This window comes from Tachyglossus aculeatus, chromosome 3 (genome assembly GCF_015852505.1).
Source record: "Tachyglossus aculeatus isolate mTacAcu1 chromosome 3, mTacAcu1.pri, whole genome shotgun sequence".
In the NCBI taxonomy this organism is placed as follows: Eukaryota; Metazoa; Chordata; class Mammalia; order Monotremata; family Tachyglossidae; genus Tachyglossus; species Tachyglossus aculeatus.
The window spans coordinates 45,331,623-45,354,088 of NC_052068.1; the positions used below are offsets into that span (position 1 = coordinate 45,331,623).

Below are 22,466 nucleotides of genomic sequence, written 5' to 3' on the forward strand. Positions count from 1 at the left end.
AAGCGCTCAATAAATACGATTGATGATGATGATGGTGAATGAATAATACTGAGCGCTCACCTCCTCCAGGAGGCCTTCCCAGACTGAGCCCCCTCCTTCCTCTCCCCCTCCATCCCCCCACCTTACCTCCTTCCCTTCCCCACAGCCCCTATATATGTTTGTACGTATCTATCACTCTATTTATATTTTATCTGTACATATTTAGCCTATTTTATTTTGTTAGTATGTTTTGTTTTGTTGTCCGTCTCCCCCTTCTAGACTGTGAGCCCACTGTGGGGTAGGGACCGTCTCTCTATGTGGCGAACTTGTACTTCCCAAGCGCTTAGTCCAGTGCTCTGCACACAGTAAGGGCTCAATAAATACGATTGATGGTGATGATGATGATGATGACTGTCTCTACATGTTGCCAACTTGTACTTCCCAAGCGCTTAGTCCAGTGCTCTGCACACAGTAAGCGCTCAATAAATACGATTGATGATGATGATGATGAGTGAATGAATGAATACTGAGCGCTCACCTCCTCCAGGAGGCCTTCCCAGACTGAGCCCCCTCCTTCCTCTCCCCCTCCTCCCGCTCCCCATCCCCCCCACCTTACCTCCTTCCCTTCCCCACAGCACCTGTATATATGTTTGTACGTATTTATCACTCTATTTACATTTCATCTGTGCATATTTAGTCTATTTTATTTTGTTAGTCTGTTTGGTTTTGCTGCTTCTCTAGATCAAAAGGGAGTGTCCCTTTCTCTAGCGCTCTCTCCCCACCTTCCTCCCCCTCTCTCCATTCCCTCCTTCCTTCCCCCACTTTCCAGTTCTGTCCCTTCTACATATTTAGGTTTGTACATATCTGTACCTATTTATTACTCTATTTATTTATTTATCTTGTACACATCTATTCTATTTTGTTTCGTTAGTATGTTACCTGTATATACAGTCCATACCTGTATATATGTCTGTCCATATTTATTTATTTATTTATCTTGTACACATCTATTCTATTTTATTTTGTTAGTATGTTACCTGTATATACAGTCCATACCTGTATATATGTCTGTCCATATTTATTACTCTATTTATTTATTTATTTATCTTACTTGTACCTATCTAGTCTATTTATTTTATTTTGTCAGTATGTTTGGTTTTGTTCTCCGTTTCCCCCTTCTAGACTGTGAGCCCGCTGTGGGGTAGGGACCGTCTCTTTATGTGGCCAACTTGGGCTTCCCAAGCGCTTAGTCCAGTGCTCCGCACACAGTAAGCGCTCAATAAATACGATTGATTGATGGATTGATTGATTTATTGATGGATTGATTGAGGGATTGATTGAATGAATGACGGTGCAGGGCCCTTCCCTCAGAAGGGGTGGCGGCCCCTCAGGCCCCGCCCCGCCCCGCCCTTTTCTCCGGCCCCGCGCATGCGCGCTCCGCCCCCGCCCCTTTCTCCGGCCCCGCGCATGCGCGCTCCGCCCCCGCCCCCCTCTTCGTCCCGCCTTTTCTCCCATGATGCCCCGGGGCGCGCGCGCGGCCTTCAGCCATGGCGGCGGCGGCGTCGTCGTCGTCGTGGGCCGTGAGGAGGACGCGGGCCTGGGCCCCCTGGAGCGTACTGGCCGCCCTCTTCGGCCGGGGCCAACCCAACCCCTCGCTCGACAGGTCAGGAAGGCCCCCAGGGGCGTCCAGCACGCCCCCGCGGCTCGGTGGAAATTATAATAATAATAATAATGTTGGTATTTGTTAAGCGCTTACTACGTGCCAAGCCCTGTCCTAAGCGCGGGGGGAGGGATACAAGGCGATCAGGTTGTCCCGCGAGGGGCTCCCACTCTTCATCCCCATTTTCCAGATGAGGGAACTGAGGCCCAGGGAAGTGAATACTAATGATGGCATTTGTTAGGCGCTTACTATCAGCATCATCATCATCAATCGTATTTATTGAGCGCTTACTGTGTGCAGAGCACTGGACTAAGCGCTTGGGAAGTCCAAGTTGGCAACATCTAGAGACGGTCCCTACCCAACAGTGGGCTCACCGTCTAAAAAGGGGAGACAAAACCAGACATACTAACAAAATAAAATAAATAGAATAGGTAGGTACAAATAAATAAATGAATAGAGTAATAAATATGTACAAACATATATACATATACACAGGTGCTGTGGGGAAGGGAAGGAGGTAAGATGGGGGGGATGGAGAGGGGGACGAGGGGGAGAGGAAGGAAGGGGCTCAGTCTGGGAATCAATCAATCATATTTATTGAGCGCTTACTGTGTGCAGAGCACTGGACTAAGCGCTTGGGAAGTACAAGCTGGCAACATAGAGAGACAGTCCCTACCCAACAGTGGGCTCACAGTCTAAAAGGGGGAGACAGAGAACAAAACCAAACGTACTAACAAAATAAAATAAATAGAATAGATATGTACAAGTAAAATAAACAGAGTAACAAATATGTACAAACATATATCCATATATACAGGTGCTGTGGGGAAGGGTAGGAGGTAAGATGGGGGGATGGAGAGGGGGACGAGGGGGGGAGGAAGGAAGGGGCTCAGTCTGGGAAGGCCTCCTGGAGGAGGTGAGCTCTCAGCAGGGCCTTGAAGGGAGGAAGAGAGCTAGCTTGGCGGGTGGGCAGCGGGATTGAGGGCATTCCAGGCCCGGGGGAGGACAGGGGCCGGGGGTCGATGGCGGGACAGGCGAGAGCGAGGTACGCTTCTCATACTCACACTTCTCATATATACCTGTATATATGTTTGTACATATTTATTACCCTATTTATTTTACTCGTACCTATCTATTCTATTTATTTTATTTTGTTAGTATGTTTGGTTTTGTGCTCTGTCTCCCCCTTCTAGACTGTGAGCGGCCCACTGTTGGGTAGGGACCGTCTCTAGATTTTGCCAACTTGTCCTTCCCAAGCGCTTAGTCCAGTGCTCTGCACACAGTAAGCGCTCAATAAATACGATTGATTGATTCTCTGGGCCTCAGTTACCTCATCTGGAAAATGGGGATTAAGACTGTGAGCCCTCCCATGGGACAACCTGATCACCCTGTAACCTCCCCAGCACTTAGGACAGTGCTTTGCACATAGTAAGTGCTTAATAAATGCCATTATTATTATTATTATCGGGAATTAGGAAGGACGGCGAGGGTCCGGCCCCCTCCACCGCAGGGGCTGCCTTAGGGAGGCTGCCCACCCCTCCTGAGGTGCCTGCGATGCAACGCCGGCCGGCCCCTATTTTACAGAAAAAGCAACAACATGGCTTTCCTTTTCCTCCTCGTTTTACCGAAGCTAATGGACCCCTCTTCTTTCTTTCTCTTCTCCATCTCCTCCTTCTAGACTGTGAGCCCACTGTTGGGTAGGGACTGTCCCTATATGTTCCCAACTTGTCCTTCCCAAGCGCTTAGTACAGTGCTCTGCACACAGTAAGCGCTGATGTCCACTAGCTGACTTGACATGACTGACTCCATTTTGTGTATGCTGACAGTGACCCTCCATTTGCGCAGGCTGAGAGAACGAGTCTGCAACAGATGCCTTCAAGGCCATCAAGGAACACCCATCCGAAGATAACGAGAGTTTACCTCCGTATTAACGAGAATTTACCTCCCTATTAACGTCCCCCTCTCCATCCCCCCATTTTACCTCCTTCCCTTCCCGACAGCACCTGTATATATGTATATATGTTTGTACTTACTTATTACTCTATTTATTTATTCATTTCACCTGTACCTATCTATTCTATTTATTTTATTTTGTTAGTATGTTTGGTTTTGTTCTCTGTCTCCCCCTTTTAGACTGTGAGCCCACTGTTGGGTAGGGACTGTCTCTCTATGTTGCCAACTTGGACTTCCCAAGCGCTTAGCGCAGTGCTCTGCACACAGTAAGCGCTCAATAAATACGATTGATTGATTGATTGAGAATATACCTCCCTATTAACGAGAATTTACATCTATGCAAGGCCATAGGGCAAATAACAACATCTCGCACAAGGCCGTAGGAACGGAGAACAAAGAGAATTTGTAAAAACCCTGCCGGTCCCAATTGAATTCCTGAAATTTCCAAACTCCCATGTTGCTGTAACTCAATAAAAGACACAGTGATATTGGGATCGGGGCTGCTTGTCACTCGTCCCTCTCCCGGGAGGTGAACGGGCAGGTAAGCCACTTTCCTTCTTTGCTGCTCCATCTGAACTCATGTCTCCGAGTCATTTTCCCTATGTGCGTCACCACCCTGGGTACAAGAACCCTGCGGCCGATTTACACCGAGTTAACCTATTTTGCACCCTGCTTGTCGATAACAAGCGCTCAATAAATATGATTGATTGATTTTTGACCCCTAGTAAATCTGGCCCCCTTTTCTTTTCAATATACAGCGCCGTGCGTGCTCCGTCGAGGTGGTTTTCGGAGCGGTCCACGTTAAGTCACCGTCCAAAGCAGCCTCTGTCAGCTTACCTCCGTTTCGTAGTGCAACGGCAATCTATGTTTAAGCAACAGAACCCCGGTAAGCAGCGGGTTTTTTTTTCCCCTTAAAAGTTTAGAGCCGCGCTTTTAGACGGCGCGGCCTACTGAGAAGAACACAGGACGGGAGTCCCTCGTCCCTTCTAGACTGGGAGCCCACTGTTGGGTAGGGACCGCCTCTCTGTGTTGCCAACTTGTACTTCCCAAGCGCTTAGTACAGTGCTCTGCACACAGTAAGCGCTCAATAAATACGATTGAATGAATCCATTCACTTGTACTTCCCAACGCTTAGTACAGTAGGGAAGCAGCGTGGCTCTGCGGAAGGAGCCCGGGCTTTGGAGTCGGAGGTCATGGGTTCAAACCCCGGCTCCACCAATTGCCAGCTGTGTGACTTTGGGCAAGTCACTTCACTTCTCTGGGCCTCAGTTACCTCATCTGTAAAATGGGGATTAAGACTGTGAGCCCCCCGAGGGACAACCTGATCACCTTGTGACCTCCCCAGCGCTTAGAACGGTGCTTTGCACATAGTAAGCGCTTAATAAATGCCATCATTATTATTGTTATTATACAGTGCTCTGCACACAGTAAGCACTCAAATACGATTGATTGATTGAGAGAGCACAGTGACCTTGGTTAACTCATGCCTCTCTTAATTTCTATTGCAAATAGCCCCCTACCCCGGGGATGTGTTTGGAGAACAATTGCGTGATTTCTATCACTGAGACAACCTATTTAACCATTATTGCCTTAGAATCAATCAATCAGTCGTATTTATTGAGCGCTTACTGTGTGCAGAGCACTGTACTAAGTGCTTGGGAAGTACAAATAGCAGTTCTTCTGGGCAACACAGATCCACGTGGACCAGTTGGAATACTTGTAACAATAATCTGTCTCCCCCTTCTAGACTGTGAGCCCACTGTTGGGGAGGGACCATCTCTATATGTTGCCAATTTGTACTTCCCAAGCGCTTAGTACAGTGCTCTGCGCACAGTAAGCGCTCAATAAATACGATTGATTGATTGAGAGAGCACAGTGACCTTAACTCACGCCTCAATCTCTTAATTTCTATTGCAAATAACCCCCTACCCTGGGGATGTGTTTGGAGAACAATTGAGGTGCGTGATTTCTATCACTGAGACAACCTATTTAACCATTATTGCCTTAGAAATAGCAATTCTTCTGGGCAACACAGATCCCCGTGGACCAGTTGGAATACTTGTAACAATAATCTGTCTCCCCCTTCTAGACTGTGAGCCCACTGTTGGGTAGGGACCGTCTCTATATGTTGCCAACTTGTACTTCCCAAGCGCTTAGGACAGTGCTCTGCACACAGTAAGTGCTCAATAAATATGATTTAAAATAATAATAATAATAATGGCATTTGTTAAGCGTTTACTATGTGCAAAGCACTGTTCTAAGCGCTGGGGGGATATAAGGTCATCAGATTCATTCCATTCAATCGTATTTATTGAGCGCTTACTGTGTGCAGAGCACTGTACTGAGCGCTTGGGAAGTCCAAATTGGCAACATATAGAGACGGTCCCTACCCAGCAGCGGGCTCACAGTCTAGAATTTGTATTCTAGGCCCCTTCTGTGCTTCTAGGTTGTCCCATGTGGGGCTCACAGTCTTCATCCCCATTTTACAGATGGGGTCACTGAGGCACAGAGAAGTGAAGTGACTTGACCAAAGTCCCACAGCTGACAATTGGCAGAGCTGGGATTTGAACCCATGACCTCTGACTCCCAAGCCCGGGCTCTTTCCACTAAGCCACGCTGCTTCTCTGATCTGATGGGTAAATAGATTCTTGCTCCCACTTCTTTAGATTGTATAGCTCATTTTCAATTGTTTGGCAGTGCCTTACCCCCAAAGAGAAGTGCGGGGTTTAGGAAGAAAAAGGAGGCCCGGATTTTGCTGTAGTGAGCAGCGCGGCTCAATGGAAAGAGCTTGGGAGTCAGAGGTCGTGGGTTCTAATCCCAACTCCGCCAATTAGCTGTGTGACCTTGGGCTAGTCACTTAATTTCCCTCTGCCTCAGTTATCTCAGCTGTAAAATGGGGATTAAGACTGTGAGCCCGACGTGGGATAACCTGATTACCTTTTATCTACCCCAGAGTTTAGAACAGTGCTGGGCACATAGTAAGCGCTTAACAAATATCACCATTATTTTTATCCCTTATTGGGCTGGGTCTGTACACCTCATCTATCAGTCAGTCAATCGTATTTATTGAGCGCTTACTGCGTGCAGAGCACTGTACTAAGCGCTTGGCAACATAGAGAGACGGTCCCGACCCAACAGCGGGCTCACCGTCTACACATTCTCCCCCTCCTCTTCAGCCACCTGTTAGAGCCTTGCACAAGTCACTGTTCCCCGAGTCTCGATCCTATGAGCAGAACCTATAAAGTCGCGGCAGAGGTCACGGGTTCAAATACCGACTCTGCCAGTTGTCAGCTGTGTGACTTTGGGCAAGTTACTTCCCTTCTCTGGGCCTCAGTGACCTCATCCGTAAAATGGGGGTGAAGACTGGGAGCCCCATGTGGGACACTCTGATCACCTTGTATCCTCCCCAGCGCTTATAAGAGTGCTTTGCACAAAGTAAGCGCTTAACAAATGCCATCATTATTATTATTAGTGTTGGTATAAGCAACTATAACAAAGCCACTTTCATTGCTTTGGCCTGCTTGCTACAAAAGGACTTCATTTTAACAAAGTTAATTAAGGTGGCACTATTGGGCATGAATAAAGCTATAAGCAGGAATTTTACACGTGGATGAAAATGCCAATAAAGCACATCTAATTTCAACTTTGAAGAACTTTTATACTGGATAGAGCATGAGCCTGGGCAGGAATTTTACACCTGGATGAAAATGCCAATAAAGCACATCTAATTTCAACTTTTAAGAACTTTTATACTGGATAGAGCATGGGCGTGGGAGTCAGAAGGTCATAGGTTCTAATCCTGCCTCTGCTACTTGTCCGCTGTGCGACCTTGGGCAAGTCACTTCTCTGGGCCTCAGTTACCTCATCTGTGAAATGGAGATCGTGACTGTGAGCCCCACATGGGACAGGGACTGTGTCTAACCCAATTTGCTTGTATCTACCCCAGTGCTTAGAACAGTGCCTGTCACATAGTAAGTGCTGAACAAATATTACCATTATTATTATTTTTATTATTACTACTAATAAGAAAAGTTGTGACTGTAGAAGCAATATTGGCTGGTAGATAGAACATGGGCCTGCGAGTCAGAAGGTCCTGGGTTCTAATTCCGGCTCCGCCACTTGTCTGCGGGGGGCCCTTGGGCAAGTCACTTTACTTCTCTGTGCCTCAGTTACCTCATCTGTAAAATGGGGGTGGAGACTGTGAGCTCCACATGGGACAGGGACTGTGTCCAGCCCGATTTGCTTTTATCCAGCCCAGCACTTATTACAGTGTCTGGCACATAGTGCTTAACAAATACAACAATAAAGTCTCTGTGCCTTAGTTACCTCATCCATATATTGGGGTTAAGACCGTGAGCCCGATTTGGACTGTGTCCAACCTGATTCGCTTGTATCTACCTCAGCACTTAGTACTGTGCCTGGACTAGAGAAAGAGCTTAAATACCATAAAAATAATCTCCACAGGAATCAGAATGTTTGTGGATATAGCGCTTCATCGCTCAGCACATGAACTCATCAAATCTGGAATGCTCTGACTCTCAATGTGGAGGGTGGAAAGTGAATGAGAGTGTGAACATAAGAGCTTAGTGAAAACTTTGTTGGGGAAGGTGGGGAGAGAGAGAGAGAGAGTGAGAGAGTGTGTGTGTGTGTGTGTGTGTGTGTGTGTTTTCCCAGAGACTTCATGAGGTGGAAGGGGGAGGTGTGGGGGTGTGTGTGTGTGTTTTCCCAGAGACTTCATGAGGTGGAAGGGGTGTGTGTGTGTGTGTGTGTTTGTTTTTCCAGACACTTCATGGGACCTTACAGAAGTCTGTTTATGTCCTCTTCCTCAACCCCTGTACAAAGCTGTGGGGTCAAAAGCCCCTAGCAAAAACAGATCTTGGCTATGTCAAAACCAATGGCTCCTAATCTATCCTAATCCTCCTCGACCTCTCAGGTGCCTTTGACACTGTGGACCTTCCCCTTCTCCTCAACACGTTATCCAGCCTTGGCTTCATGGACTCTGTACTCTCCTGGTTCTCCTCATCTCTCTGGCTGTTCATTCTTAGTCTCCTTCACGGGCTCCTCCTCCCCCTCCCATTCCCTAACTGTCGGGGTTCCTCCAGGGTCAGTTCTTGGTCCCCTTCTGTTCTCCATGTATTCTCATTCCCTTGGTGAACTCATTCGCTCCCACGGCTTCAACTACCATCTCTACGTGGATGATACCCAAAACTACAACTCCCATGTTCTCTCTCCCTTCAGGCTCGTACCTCCTCCTGCCTTCAGGACATCTCCACCTGGATGTCCTCCCACCACCTAAAACTCAACATGTCCAAGACAGAGCTCCTTATCTTCCCTCCCAAACCCTGTCCTCTCCCTGTCTTTCCCGTCACTGTGGACGGCACAACCATCCTTCCCCGTCTCACACACCCGCAACCATGATGTCATCCTCGACTCCGCTCTCTCATTCACCCCACACATCCAATCCGTCACCAAAACCCGCCGGTCTCACTTTCGCAACATTGCCAAGATCCGCCCTTTCCTCTCCATCCAAACCGCTACCTTGTTAGTACAATCACTCATATCCTGACTGAATTACTGCATCAGCATCCTTTCTGAACTCCCAACCTCCTGTCTCTCCCCACTTCAATCTAAACTTCACTCTGCTGCCCGCATTATCTTTCTACAGAAACACTCTGGGCATGTCTTGGCACATAGTAAGTGCTTGACAAATACCATAATTATTATTATTATGTCACGCCCCTTGTCATAAATCTCCAGTGGTTACCTGTCAACCTTTGTATCAAGCAAAAACTTCCTCACTATTGGCTTGAGTTCTCCATCCCCTTGCCCCCTCCTACCTCACCTCCCTTCTCTCCTTCTACAGCCCAGCCCACACACTCCGCTCCTTTGCCGCTAACCTTCTCATTGAGCCTCGATCTTGTCTGTCCCGCTGTCAACCCCTGGCCCACGCCCTGCCTCTGGCCTGGAATGCCCTCCTTCCTCACATCCGCTAAACTAGCACACTTCCTTCATTCAAAGCCCAACTGAAAGCTCACCTCCTCCAGGACACCTTCCCAGACTGAGCCCCCCTTTTCCTCTGCTCTGCTTCCCCTCCCAATCGCCCCTACTCCCTCCTTTTGCTCCACCCCCATCCACGCCCCATAGCACTTTTGTATATGTGTACATATTTATCATTCTATTTATTGTATTAATGATGTGTATATATATCTATAATTCCATTTATTGATATTGATGCTATTGATGCCTGTCTACTTGTTTTGTTGTCTGTCTCCCTCCTTCTAGACTGTGAGCGCGTTGTTTGGTAGGGATTGTCTCTGTTGCCGAATTGTACTTTCAAAGCACGTAGTACAGTGCTCTGCACACAGTAAGCACTCAATAAATACGATTGAATGACTGAATGAACCAATACATTGGTCACTGAGATCTTGTTTTCTATACTTATATTTAAGGTGGCTGTCAGAATGCTAGAGACCACAGCAGCACAAGATGAGAAAGCGCTCATCAGTGTTGGACTCTAGCTTGAACCTAGCTTAAATACGATTGATGATGATGAACCAGCTGCCGCTGGAGTGTTTCCTTAGAGATCGATCGATCAGTCATTTATTGAGTGCTTACTGTGTGTAGAGCACTGTACTAAATACTTGGGAGAGTACAGTATGACAGCGTGATAGACATGTTCCCTGTCCACAAGGAGCTTACAGTCCTCAAGGGGGGAAAGCAGACGTTAAAGTTACGGATATGTAAGTGCTGTGGGGCTGAAGGTGTGGTGAATGTTAACACCATAGGGTACAAATCCAAGTGCAGGGGTAAAGCTGAAGGGAGAAGGGAGTAGGGGAAATGAGGGCTTAGTCCGGGAAGCCCTCTTGGAAGAGATGGGATTTTAATAAGGGGAGGGGAGTCCTAGGCCAGAGGCAGGACATGGTCAGGGGGTCAATCATATTTATTGAGTGCTTACTTTTTGCAGAACACTGTGCTAAGCACTTGGGAGAGTACACTGTAGTAGAGTTAGTAGAGGGGAGCTTACAGTCTAGAGGGAGAGACAGACCTTAAAATAAATTCCGGGTGTATGTAAGTGCTGTGGGGCTGAGGGTGGGGTGAAGGGTTCAAATCCAAGTGCAAGGGAGATGGAGAAGGGGAAGTGAGGGCTTAGTCCGGGAAGCCCTCTTGGAAGAGATGGGAATTTAATAAGGTGAGGGGAGTCCTAGGCCAGAGGCAGGACATGGTCAAGGGCTCAATCATATTTATTGAGTGCTTACTTTTTGCAGAACACTGTGCCAAGCACTTGGGAGAGTACACTGTAGTAGAGTTAGTAGAGGGGAGCTTACAGTCTAGAGGGAGAGACAGACCTTAAAATAAATTCCGGGTGTATGTAAGTGCTGTGGGGCTGAGGGTGGGGTGAAGGGTTCAAATCCAAGTGCAAGGGAGATGGAGAAGGGGAAGTGAGGGCTTAGTCCGGGAAGCCCTCTTGGAGGGGATGGGATTTTAATAAGGTGAGGGGAGTCCTAGGCCAGAGGCAGGACATGGTCAAGGGGTCAGTCATATTTATTGAGTGCTTACTTTTTGCAGAACATTGTGCTAAGCACTTGGGAGAGTACACTGTAGTAGAGTTAGTAGAGGGGAGCTTACAGTCTAGAGGGAGAGACAGACCTTAAAATAAATTCCGGGTGTATGTAAGTGCTGTGGGGCTGAGGGTGGGGTGAAGGGTTCAAATCCAAGTGCAAGGGAGATGGAGAAGGGGAAGTGAGGGTTAAGTCGGCGAGGTAGACGAGATCAAAGTGTGAAGGTAGACGAGATCAAAGTGTGAGTAGGTTGGTGTTAGACAGTGAAGTTATTGTGCTGGGCTGTTGAGCAAATCAGATGTGAGATGGGGGCAAGGTGCTTGCTCAGAAGCCAGTGGTAAGGTGTTTCTGTTTAATGTGGAAGTGGAAAGGCAACCACTGGAAGTTTTTGAGGAGCCGGTTAATGTGAACTGAACGATTCTACAGAAAAATGATCTAGGCAGCAGAGCTCTCTTTCTCCCTTCAAAGCCCTACTGAGAGCTCACCTCCTCCAAGAGGCCTTCCCAGACTGAGCCCCTTTTTCCTCTCCTCCTCCCCACCCCCCCCCCCCCCGGCCTTACCTCCTTCCCCTCCCCACAGCACCTGTATATATGTTTGTACAGATTTATTGCTGTATTTATTTTGCTTGTGCATATTGACTATTCTATTTATTTTGTTAATGATGTGCATTTAGCTTTAATTCTATTTGTTCTGATGTCTTGACACTTGTCCACTTGTTTTGTTGTGCGTCTCCCCCTTCTAGATCGTGAGCCCACTGTTGGGTAGGGACCGTCTTTATATGTTCCCAACTTGCACTTCCCAAGCGCTTAGTACAGTGCCCTGCACGGGAAGCGCTCAGTAAATACGATTGAATGAAAGAATGAGTGAAGTGTAGACCGGAGTGGCAAGAGATAGGAGACGGATAGGTCAGCAAGGAGTCAAGACTAGATAGGATAAGTCCTGGGTCAATGTAACAGTAGTTTGGATAGAGAGGAAAGGGTGGATTCTAGAGATGCTGCGGAAGTAGAAACGACAGGCTTGAATATTTGGCAACAGAATTGAATATTTGGATTGAATGAAAGCGATGAATCAATGATAGTGCTGGGGTTCCACTTCTGCTTGTGCCAGCTGTTGCATACCTTCCCCAACGCATTTTTGAGGCCTATAGTTAATTATTTTCAAGGCTACTATTCAACAGAACTTAGTTTACTGTGTTTGGGATAGGTTGACAAACTCTAAGTGCTAAATAGCCATCTTGGCTATAACATTTGTGGGGCTCTTCATGTCTGGGTTGAGTAAAAGAAATGAGCCAAGTTGAAAGACAGTGACAGTGCCTGGGAAATGACGGCATTGCCTCGGCATTTGTGTTGCCCACTTGTACTCCCCAAGCGCTTAGTACAGTGCTAATCACACAGTAAGCGCTCAATAAATATGATTGATTGATTAATGCAATCGTATTTATTGAGCGCTTACTGTGTGCAGAGCACTGTACTAAGCGCTTGGGAAACACGTCGGCAACATATAGAGACAGCCCCTACCCAACAGTGGGCTCACAGTCTAGAAGGGGGAGACAGAGAACAAAACGTATTAACAAAATAAAATAAATAGAATAAATATGTACAAGTAAAATAAGTAAACAGAGTAATAAATGCGTACAGACATATATACAGGTGCTGTGGTAGGGACCGTCTCTATCTGTTGCCGACTTGGACTTCCCAAGCGCTCAGTCCAGTGCTCTGCACACAGTAAGTGCTCAATAAATACAACTGAATGGATGGAGAGCACTGTACTAAGCGCTTGGGAGGTACAATTCGGCAACAGATCGAGACGGTCCCTACCCCACAGCGGGCTCACGGTCTAGAAGGGGGGAGACGGACAACAAAACATGGAGACGGGTGTCAGAATCGTCAGAACAAATAGAATTAAAGCGGTACCCACATCATCAACAAAATCAATAGAATAGTAAATATGTCCAAGTGAAATAGAGTAATAAATCTGTACAAATATATATATACAGGTGCTGTGGGGAGGGGAAGGAGGAGAGGAAAAAGGGGGCTCCATCCTACAGGCCCCGCTGCTTCTTGGAGTTGCCCCGAGATCCCCCCACCATTCATTCATTCATTCAGTCGTATTTATTGAGTGCTTACTGTGTGCAGAGCACTGTACTAAGCGCTCGGGAAGTCCAAGTTGGCAGGAAGTTTTCATACAAAACAGCCCTTCTATTCCAAAAATTGGCTTTGCATGCGGGGTTGAAGAAAGGATGTTCCCAGTTTTACATTAACTTGATTTAGCAAGGTGAAGGGATTGATGCCTTCATTCGCACTCTATTAAATAAAAACAGACCTCAGTACTGTTAGAACTCTAAAATGCTTTCGTCTGTGTGGTTTTATGTATCTTCTCTAATGAAAAGACCTCAGCAGAGCATTTTTAGGAAATCAACTCCAGGTGCTCTCTTTCTGACTTTTGGATTTCGACACTAGCTTCTGCCGGGTGCTGCACTTTGTGCCCCGAAGGCTGGAGGGGAATGAGAGTCGGCCGTTTATAATCCCCAATAATTTCTCAGTTAACACTTCTGTATTACAAGATACTGTATTCAAGATACCTTTTTCAATCAAAGCCTTGTTTCCTTTTGGACTTTAGGGTGTGTGATGAAGTGGGAATTGTCAAAGAGGAAAAGTAATTCATTTAGTTCATATGCAGAAAGGAAAAGGTAAACATCACTTTCAGTTAATAGCGTAATGATTTTTTTTTATCAAAAACTGGGCTTTGTGTTTTGTGAAAAAGTAAAAAATGATTTCCTAGAAATACTGAGCAACTACTTTTGAGTGCCATGAAAATTTGCTTTGTAACCTCTCCTTACTCTCTTTCAGATATAAAAATGACAGAAATAATTAAAAAAATTGCTCAGGCATGGAGGGACCTTCCTGAAGAAGAGAAAAAAGTGAGTATGTGGATTTTCTCTGTTAACGGAATTGTATCTGAAACTAACTGTTATCTCTACTCTGAGGGGTTTGGGTACCAACTTGGACTCCAGATTGTAAACTTTTGGATGACTAGAAGTATGTCTTTTTATGCATATACATATAATTTTCCAGTCCCCAGGTTTGGTGATTTTGGTGAGTGAGAGCAGTGGTGGAAGTGTGCGAAGGTTAGGGAAAAGGTTAGTCTTGCTTATAATGTTAGTGCAAAGCACAGAATTTCTACCTACTCTTCCAGAAACAAGTGGAAGAAACAGGATCATTACATGGAAGGAGTATCTTTCCCTTCTAGCCATATCTGGGGGAGTTTAAAGCAGTTTGCTGTACCACCCCTCCTGTTTGTACTGCCTTCATCCAATATCTTTCCCTTTTGAATTTTAGTCAGCCTGATCACTTTGGACATTGCTGTATTCATGGAATTTGTATTTGCAGGTGTATGAAGAAGCTGCAAATGAAGATTGGGTGATATACAAAGAGGAGTTGGCCAAGTTTAAAGCAACGTTAATTCCACTTCAGAAAGATGCTCTGAAAACAAGTCCAAAAGAGCTAAAAAAGAAATCTGAAAGAAAAAAAGTGAGCATTTGAAAAAAATTTTTCACGTTTAGCAAGATTGAAATGTACCATTAATGTGAATGATGAGAGATTTGGATACTCTTGTGTTTGCAGTCCATAATTCTGAATGCCAGGTGACATCACAAAGTAGCCTACCTTAAAAATTTGGAGGTCTCAAGTAGATACCTTAAAGTCCTTTAATGTAAAACTACTGCATGTTTTTAAAGCTATCTCTTCAAGTCCAGGGACTCTTAAAGATGCCCTCCCCTTCTCAAGGAGCAGAGCAGACTTGAATTTGACCGTCGAAACTCTAGAGATTCAGGACACCAGGGCAAAGCAGCAGCTGCAAATCTACTTGAAATCCCACACTTGCACGTGTCAGCGTGTCGCCAGGTTAACCTTCGGGTCAATCTCAGTAGTAAAACTCTACCTTTATACTACTATCTCTTATAAGTGCCTGAAGGGGAAAAGAATAAGGAGTTGTAAGGAAGGGAAAGGCACGGGGATCACTGAGTAAAAGTGGAAGAGAGAGTGAGGTACTCATTGTCTTTGTTTCAGGCTTGGACACTCTGTAAGGAGGAGGCATAGATCATATTGTGGATTTTATGCAAAATGTAGAGTGTGGTCAACTTGAATTTGGGACACGTTGTTAAAGTGCAAGCAAAGCAGTGCATAGTTAGCACTTAAGGACAATAATAATAATATTAGTTTTATTAAGTCCCTTGAGTGGAAACTGAGTGTTGCGGGATTTTGATAGAATTTCTCAAACTGTTCTCGAAGATCTGTACAGAGTAGAGATTTTAATAATTCATTACTTAAGGACAATAATAATATATTAGTATTATTAAGTCCCTTGAGTGGAGACTGAGACAGTGTTGCGGGATTTTATGGTAGAATTTCTCAAACTGTTCTCGAAGGTCTGTACAGAGTAGAGATTTTAATAATTCATTATAGTAAACTTACAGCACAGCTTCTACCTTCCTCTGAACGCTTATACTTTTAGCCCCATCTGGGACCTGATTATCTTGTCCTGGCGCTTAGTGTGGTGCTTGGCACATAGCATGTATCTAATAAATCCATTATTATTAAAATGATTATCTTTGTTTCTGTAACACCCTTTGTAATGAAACATTGAATCACTAAATTTGAGCGTTGAGATGGGACTAAACAGCCCTAACCCCGCTTTGTGACACCGTTTCCGAAGGATGGGCTTAGAGCCATTTTCAGGTTGCAGCTCTGATGAAGAAACAGTAATCTGATTTCGTGCTCCAAATTAACTGCAGCCGAACCAAGGAGACTTCAGACTGCATCATGCATCCTTGGAGGTTTTTAGGGGATAATAGAAAGAAGCAGTTCTCATTTCTAGGGAGGGTGAATTATATATAACAGAGTGACTTCTTGGCTCCCCTTCAGCTTTCTAAGGGCAGGCGATTGTGCCTCATCCTTGGGAGGGCTCGGAATCCCATTTTGATGTTGGTCCATTTGCCCACTATTTAACATGAGAGTTGTGCTAAAAGTATCCTTCCTACTGCTGGAAACTCAGTTTCCGACATACCGTGATGTGATAAACCTCCACGTCTTCTGAGAGTTGGGAGGTGTTTCAGTCAGTCAGAAGTTTTTGAGTGCCTGTTGTGTGCAGAGTGCTGTATCAGGCACTTAAGGAGAGTCCAGTAAAGTTACAAGGCATTATCCCAGTCCTCAAGGAACTTCACCTCCCCATTCCTCCAAAATTGTGTACTGGATAGATGTTTGTTAGACTCATCTGTACTTCGAAATGATAGTCACAATTCTAAGGGAAAGAATATTTGAATTTTTCAACTCTGAAAAGTGTCAGATTATTAACCCAAGCTTTGATGGAAAATTTTTGTCTGCATTATTCAGATTATAGTTTTACGGTGATAGCTTGCTGTATAAGAACCGAAACAAAAATAAAACCTTGTTCTTCAATAAAACCTTATTCACTAAAAATCAGTGTCCATCAAACCAGAACTTGATCTGACAATTTTTTTTTTCTGTTTCTTTCTCTGTAGGAAATGACACAGCTTGGAAGGCCTAAGAGACCCCATAGTGCTTATAACATCTTTGTAACAGAACGCCTTCAGGAAATTCCGGGAAATTTATTGAAGGTATATCCTCAATCAATCAATCGTATTTATTGAGCGCTTACTGTGCGCAGAGCACTGTACTAAGCGCTTGGGGAGTACAAGTTGGCAACATATAGAGACGGTCCCTACCCAACAGTGGGCTCACAGTCTAGAAGGGGGAGACAGAGAACAAAACCAAACATATTAACAAAATAAAATAAATAGAATAGATATGTACAAGTAAAATGAATAGAGTAATAAATACGGACAAACATATCTAATATTTGTCCATTGTTTCTTGCCTGTTACGCTAGGGCCGTGTCTTTGTGTTGTACCCGTGCTTTAGTCTTTTTAAATCTCCAAAGGAACATGCACGTGGTTCTGGGGCTTTTTATTGTGACCATCAACTTTCAGGGTGTATCTATGCCACTTAAGTGCTGGTTGCAGCTTGTGGAAGAGGCCAACCACCTCCCCGATAACTCACGCCTGCTCCTCGATCCATATAGAAACAGCATTACTAATGCTGTCCTGCGATCTCTGGTGTATGACCATTTCAAAGATTGAAATTTTACTTCATTTTAGAATAGGAATGCGGAAATGCCAAGAGGCTGTGTTTAAGAATCCAGTAGTGCGGTACCCAAAAGCTGGGTAAAAGATGATTTCGGAATCAACAAGATCTCTCTGAGGAAGCAAAAATAATATTTTGGGGGCTTAGAATATAGACGCTTTGGGACCCGATTTACAGGGATCCGTGTGGACATCGGAAGGGCCTGATGCTTGAGTCAGATGAGGATCAAACATTTTAGACATTTAATTCTGCAGTGTAGTAAGTTCCAGTTAAAGCCAAATGATGCGAGAGAAGCAGCGTGACCTATTGGAAAGAGCTTGGGCCTGGGAGGATCTGGGTTCTAGTCCTGGCTTTGCTACTTGACTGTAGTGTGACCTTGGGCTAGTCACTTAACTTCTCTGTGCCTGTGACCTCATCTGTAAACAAGGATAAAGACTGCCCATCCTATCTTACCCCAGCACTTAATACAGCCTGGCATATAGGAAGCACATAAATACCATTTAAAAAGTGAGGCCTTAGGATCGCTTTTTGATTTACTAAAACTTGGAATTTCTTGGGATTGGGAAATAAAAAACCAAAAATATTTTTATCCTTTCTACCTCCCATCCAAAAAAATTTAAGTGCTAATCTGAAAGATGTTGTTTTGAAGGACAAGATAAAGATTGTATCTGAAGCCTGGAATAACCTGCCTAGTTCTCAGAAGCAGGTATGTAGCAGATTTTCACAAGTGCTCAATATCAGTGTTTACATAGAATGGTTTCTCAACTTTTTTGATGCAAAATAATGCCATATTATTAAAGTTTAAAACACTTTAATAGTTTAAAACACTTTAAGGGAAGAACAAAGGTTCTTCCCTGTGCTAGAAAAAGATGTTGGAATAACTTCCTCACGCAATATTTACAGTGAATTACGAATCAAGATAAAATTTGGATGTGATTTTAATAAATGGTTCCAGGATCTGGATTTCTTCTCATCGGCAACTGAATTTTAAACTTCAAACCAATTTATGCATGTCACTACATGATTTAAATGAACAGTATATTCTCTAAAGGCGGTGATTTTTTAAAATGTTGGGACAGTCCCCAAATTGTGAAGCAGTTTTACCTGATTACTAGTGTTCTGTTCTCAGGCATATATTCAACTTGCTGAAGATGATAAAATTCGCTATGAAAATGAAATGAGGTCATGGGAAAGTCAAATGGTTGGTGTCGGACGGGAAGATCTTCTACGTTTCAAAAGCAGAAGGCGCAAAGTTGTGTCTGAAAACCAAGGAGGTGTTCAAAGCAGCGCTGGAAAAGAGATCTAATCTCATTCTTTTCATAATAAACACTCAAAGAACTAATCAAGTTTCAAGACAAGGAGCTGTGGCAGAAGTCCAAGAGGAAGCGTGTAAATATCTCATCAGTCTTTTGTTGGTATTTTGGATCATTCTGCCACCGTGTTACTGTGTTTTGCAGTTAACGCTTAGCTGTGAATGATACCATCTGGAGTGAGGTCATGCAAATTTAGGAAGAGATCTTTATGGTATAGGATTTTTTTTTAATCGTCGGAACTATTTCCTATCCAAATAATCTCTATTGGTAGTGTTGACTTATGCCTTTATGAAAAAGTAAAATTGAACTGTGAATATTTTTTTCCTGCACGATGTTCGGAAGAAGCATCCTTGATGCCTAATTAAGGAAGTAGGCATCTTTGCATTTCTAAAATGATTGAATCATAATAGCCACAGTGGTATCAGTGAATATTTAAATATGGAGAAAGGCAGAACCAATCTTCAGGTTTAAATACTTTAAAAAGTATCCAGTGATGACGGTGTGACATTAATTACTGACTTCAGCTACTGAAATGTTTATCTAACGGGTTGTCAGCAGGATTGCAGTCAAACTCCAATATGAGAAGCCAAGTCTCAAGTGTCCTGTGGAGTCTGAATGTGATCCTCTTTGTCTTTTTTTTTTCCCCCTCCTTTTTTTCACCATGGATCTGGGCAGGAATACACAATGTCCCCACCTGCCCCTTTTTTTTTTTTGTAAAATAAAAACAAACCAAATCATGTATCAAACCTATGCATACTGTTTTTACACGGCGTAGAATAAAATATTTTAATGAATGTGCTCTGGGTGTTTTAACTGTCTCTGCATGTCTGAATCCATAGTATCTTTTGAGCTCCTACTATGCGTAGAGATAATAGAAGCCAGAAAAACTATCCCTGCTCTTAAAAGTTTATAATGCACCTGTCTACGTGTTTTGTTTTGTCTGCATCCCCCTTCTAGACTGTGAGCCCGTTGGTGGGTAGGGACCGTCTCTATATGTCGCCGACTTGTGCTTCCCAAGCGCTTAGTAGAGTGCTCTGCACACAGTAAGTGCTCAATAAATATGACAATGAATGAATGAATAATTTAACAATAAAAGTAATAATGATGATGATACTTAAGTGCTTAAGTGCCAAGCACTGTTCTGAGCACTGGGGTAGATACACGGCAATCAGGTTGTCCCACGTGGGGCTCACAGTCTTAATCCCCATTTTACAGATGAGAGAACTGAGGCACAGAGACGTGAAGTGACTTGCCCAAGGTCACACAGCAGGCAAGTGGCGGAGGCAGGATTAGAACCCATGACTTCTCTTCCTCCCTTCAAGGCCCTGCTGAGAGCTCACCTCCTCCAGGAGGCCTTCCCACACTGAGCCCCTTCCTTCCTCTCCCCCTCGTCCCCCTCTCCATCCCCCCATCTTACCTCCCTCCCTTCCCCACAGCACCTGTATATAGGTATATATGTTTGTACACATTTTTTTACTCTAATTAATTTGTACATATCTTTTCTATTTATTTTATTTTGTTAGTATGTTTGGTTTTGTTCTCTGTCTCCCCCTTTAAGACTGTGAGCCCACCGTTGGGTAGGGACTGTCTCTATATGTTGCCAATTTGTACTTCCCAAGTGCTTAGTACAGTGCTCTGCACATAGTAAGCGCTCAATAAATACGATTGATGATGACTTCCGACTCCCAAGCCCGGGCTTTCCACTAAGCTACGCTGCTTCTCATGGTATTATACTACTTTTTTTAGCTCTATTATCATATCTTGCCCTGCTGATCTCCTATAACCAAACATGCTCACTTCACTAACACCACCCTACCCATTGTACCTCGGGCTTGTCTTTCTCGCCGCTGACCCCTTTCCCGATCCTCCCTTTAACCTGGAACTTTGTATCGGACAGACCACCACTCTCCCCACCTTCAAAGCCACATTAAAATCACATGTCCTCCAAGACAATAATAATAATAGCATTTATTAAGCGCTTACTATGTGCAAAGCACTGGGGAGGTTACAAAAGATGACTCCAACTAAGCCCTCATTTCTCCTCCTCCATCTCTCTTTGTGTCACCTATGCCCTTGGATCTGTACTCTTTATGCCCTTGATATTCACCCCACCCTCAGCCCCATAGCACTTACGTACATATCTGTAATTTATTTGAATGTATGCCTCCCTTTCTAGACTGTAAACTCCTTGTGGGCAGGGAACATGTCTACCACTCTTATACTGAACTCTACCGAGTGCTTAGTACAGTGCTGTGCACACAATAAGCACTCCATCAATACTGTTGATTGAATGGGAAGTAAAGATAAAATAATCTATAGAAAGGAAGAAGTGCTTAGAGAATGCAAGAGTACCAGGGAATATAAATTCTGAGGCTTGAAGGATATGACTTGAGATGAAATCTTTTGGAAAATGTGGGTTTTCAGAAGGACTTTGTTGTTGGGGAGAACTCTTGGTCTGACAGATTTGAGAAAGTGGAGGAAGTTCCAGCCAGGTGGAAGGGTGTTAAAACTAGATACTTTAAGGAATTGGGTTCGTGAACCATCTGTCGTCTTTTTGGAATCATCATCATCATCATCATCATCAATCGTATTTATTGAGCGCTTACTATGTGCAGAGCACTGGACTAAGCGCTTGGGAAGTACAAATTGGCAACATCTAGAGACAGTCCCTACCCTACAGTGGGTTCACAGTCTAAAAGGGGGAGACAGAGAACAAAACCAAACATACTAACAAAATAAAATAAATAGAATAGATATGTACAAATTAAATAGAGTAATAAATATGTAAATCAAATTTACATATTTAGGAATCAAATGTAGCTTTTGAATATAAGCACCCACCCACAGGCTCAACGGGTTTGAGGGTCGTGGATTCTCATCCCAGCTCCCCCACCGCTGCTTGCTGTAGGACCTTGGGCAAGTCATTTCACTTTCTTGTGCTGTAAAAGGGGGACTCCTCCCCCTTCTAGACTGTGACTATGTTGCCAATTTGTACTTCCCAAGCGCTTAGTACAGTGCTCTGCACACAGTAAGCGCTCAATAAATACGATTGATGATGATGATGTGAGCCCATTATTGCCGATTTGTACTTCCCAAGCGCTCAGTACAGTGCTCTACACACCTTAAGCTTTTAAATACTATTGAATGAATGAATGTTCTAAGCGCTGGGGGAGATGCAAGGTAATCGGGTTGTCCCCCGCGTGGGGCTCGCAGTCTTAATCCCCATTTTGCAGATGAGGGAACTGAGGCACAGAGAAGTTCAATCAATCAATCAATTGTATTTATTGAGCGCTTACTATGTGCAGAGCACTGTACTAAGCGCTTGGGAAGTACAAATTGGCAACACATAGAGACAGTCCCTACCCAACAGTGGGCTCACAGTCTAAAAGGGGGAGACAGAGAACAAAACCAAACATACCAACAAAATAAAATAAATAGGATAGAAATGTACAAGTAAAATAAATAGAGTAATAAATATGTACAACCATATATACATATATACAGGTGCTGTGGGGAAGGGAAGGAGGTAAGATGCGGGGGATGGAGAGGGGGACGAGGGGGAGAGGAAGGAAGGGGCTCAGTCTGGGAAGGCCTCCTGGAGGAGGTGAGCTCTCAGTAGGGCCTTGAAGGGAGGAAGAGAGCTAGCTTGGCGGATGGGCAGAGGGAGGCCATTCCGGGCCCGGGGGGATGACGTGGGCTGGGGGTCGATGGCGGGACAGGCGAGAATGAGGTATGGTGAGGAGATTAGCGGCGGAGGAGCGGAGGGTGCGGGCTGGGCTGGAGAAGGAGGGAAGGGAGGTGAGGTAGGAGGGGGCGAGGGGATGGACAGCCTGGAAGCCCA

The 22,466-nt window shown here is 44.6% G+C and overlaps 1 protein-coding gene across 1 annotated transcript; it reads left to right on the forward strand.

Annotated features, from left to right (window-relative positions):
- Positions 1–1,519: 1,519 nt before the first annotated feature.
- LOC119925479 (transcription factor A, mitochondrial-like) lies at positions 1,520–19,420 on the forward strand. The gene is made up of 7 exons (XM_038743653.1): positions 1,520–1,642; positions 4,351–4,478; positions 14,001–14,071; positions 14,541–14,681; positions 16,691–16,786; positions 17,962–18,018; positions 18,442–19,420. Exons 1-7 carry the CDS (start codon positions 1,527–1,529, stop codon positions 18,616–18,618), a joined length of 786 nt encoding a protein of 261 aa, XP_038599581.1. The 5' UTR covers positions 1,520–1,526; the 3' UTR covers positions 18,619–19,420.
- The last annotated feature ends 3,046 nt before the right edge of the window (positions 19,421–22,466 follow it).

What these genes read in the sequence shown, in the direction of transcription:
- LOC119925479 (XM_038743653.1), top strand. Translation starts at nt 1,527, where the DNA reads ATGGCGGCGGCGGCGTCGTCGTCGTCGTGGGCCGTGAGGAGGACGCGG. An exon ending in GTTTAAGCAACAGAACCCCG is followed by an intron (nt 4,479 to 14,000) that starts GTAAGCAGCGGG and finishes ACTCTCTTTCAG; the next exon opens with ATATAAAAATGACAGAAATA. An exon ending in TTCCGGGAAATTTATTGAAG is followed by an intron (nt 16,787 to 17,961) that starts GTATATCCTCAA and finishes GTTGTTTTGAAG; the next exon opens with GACAAGATAAAGATTGTATC.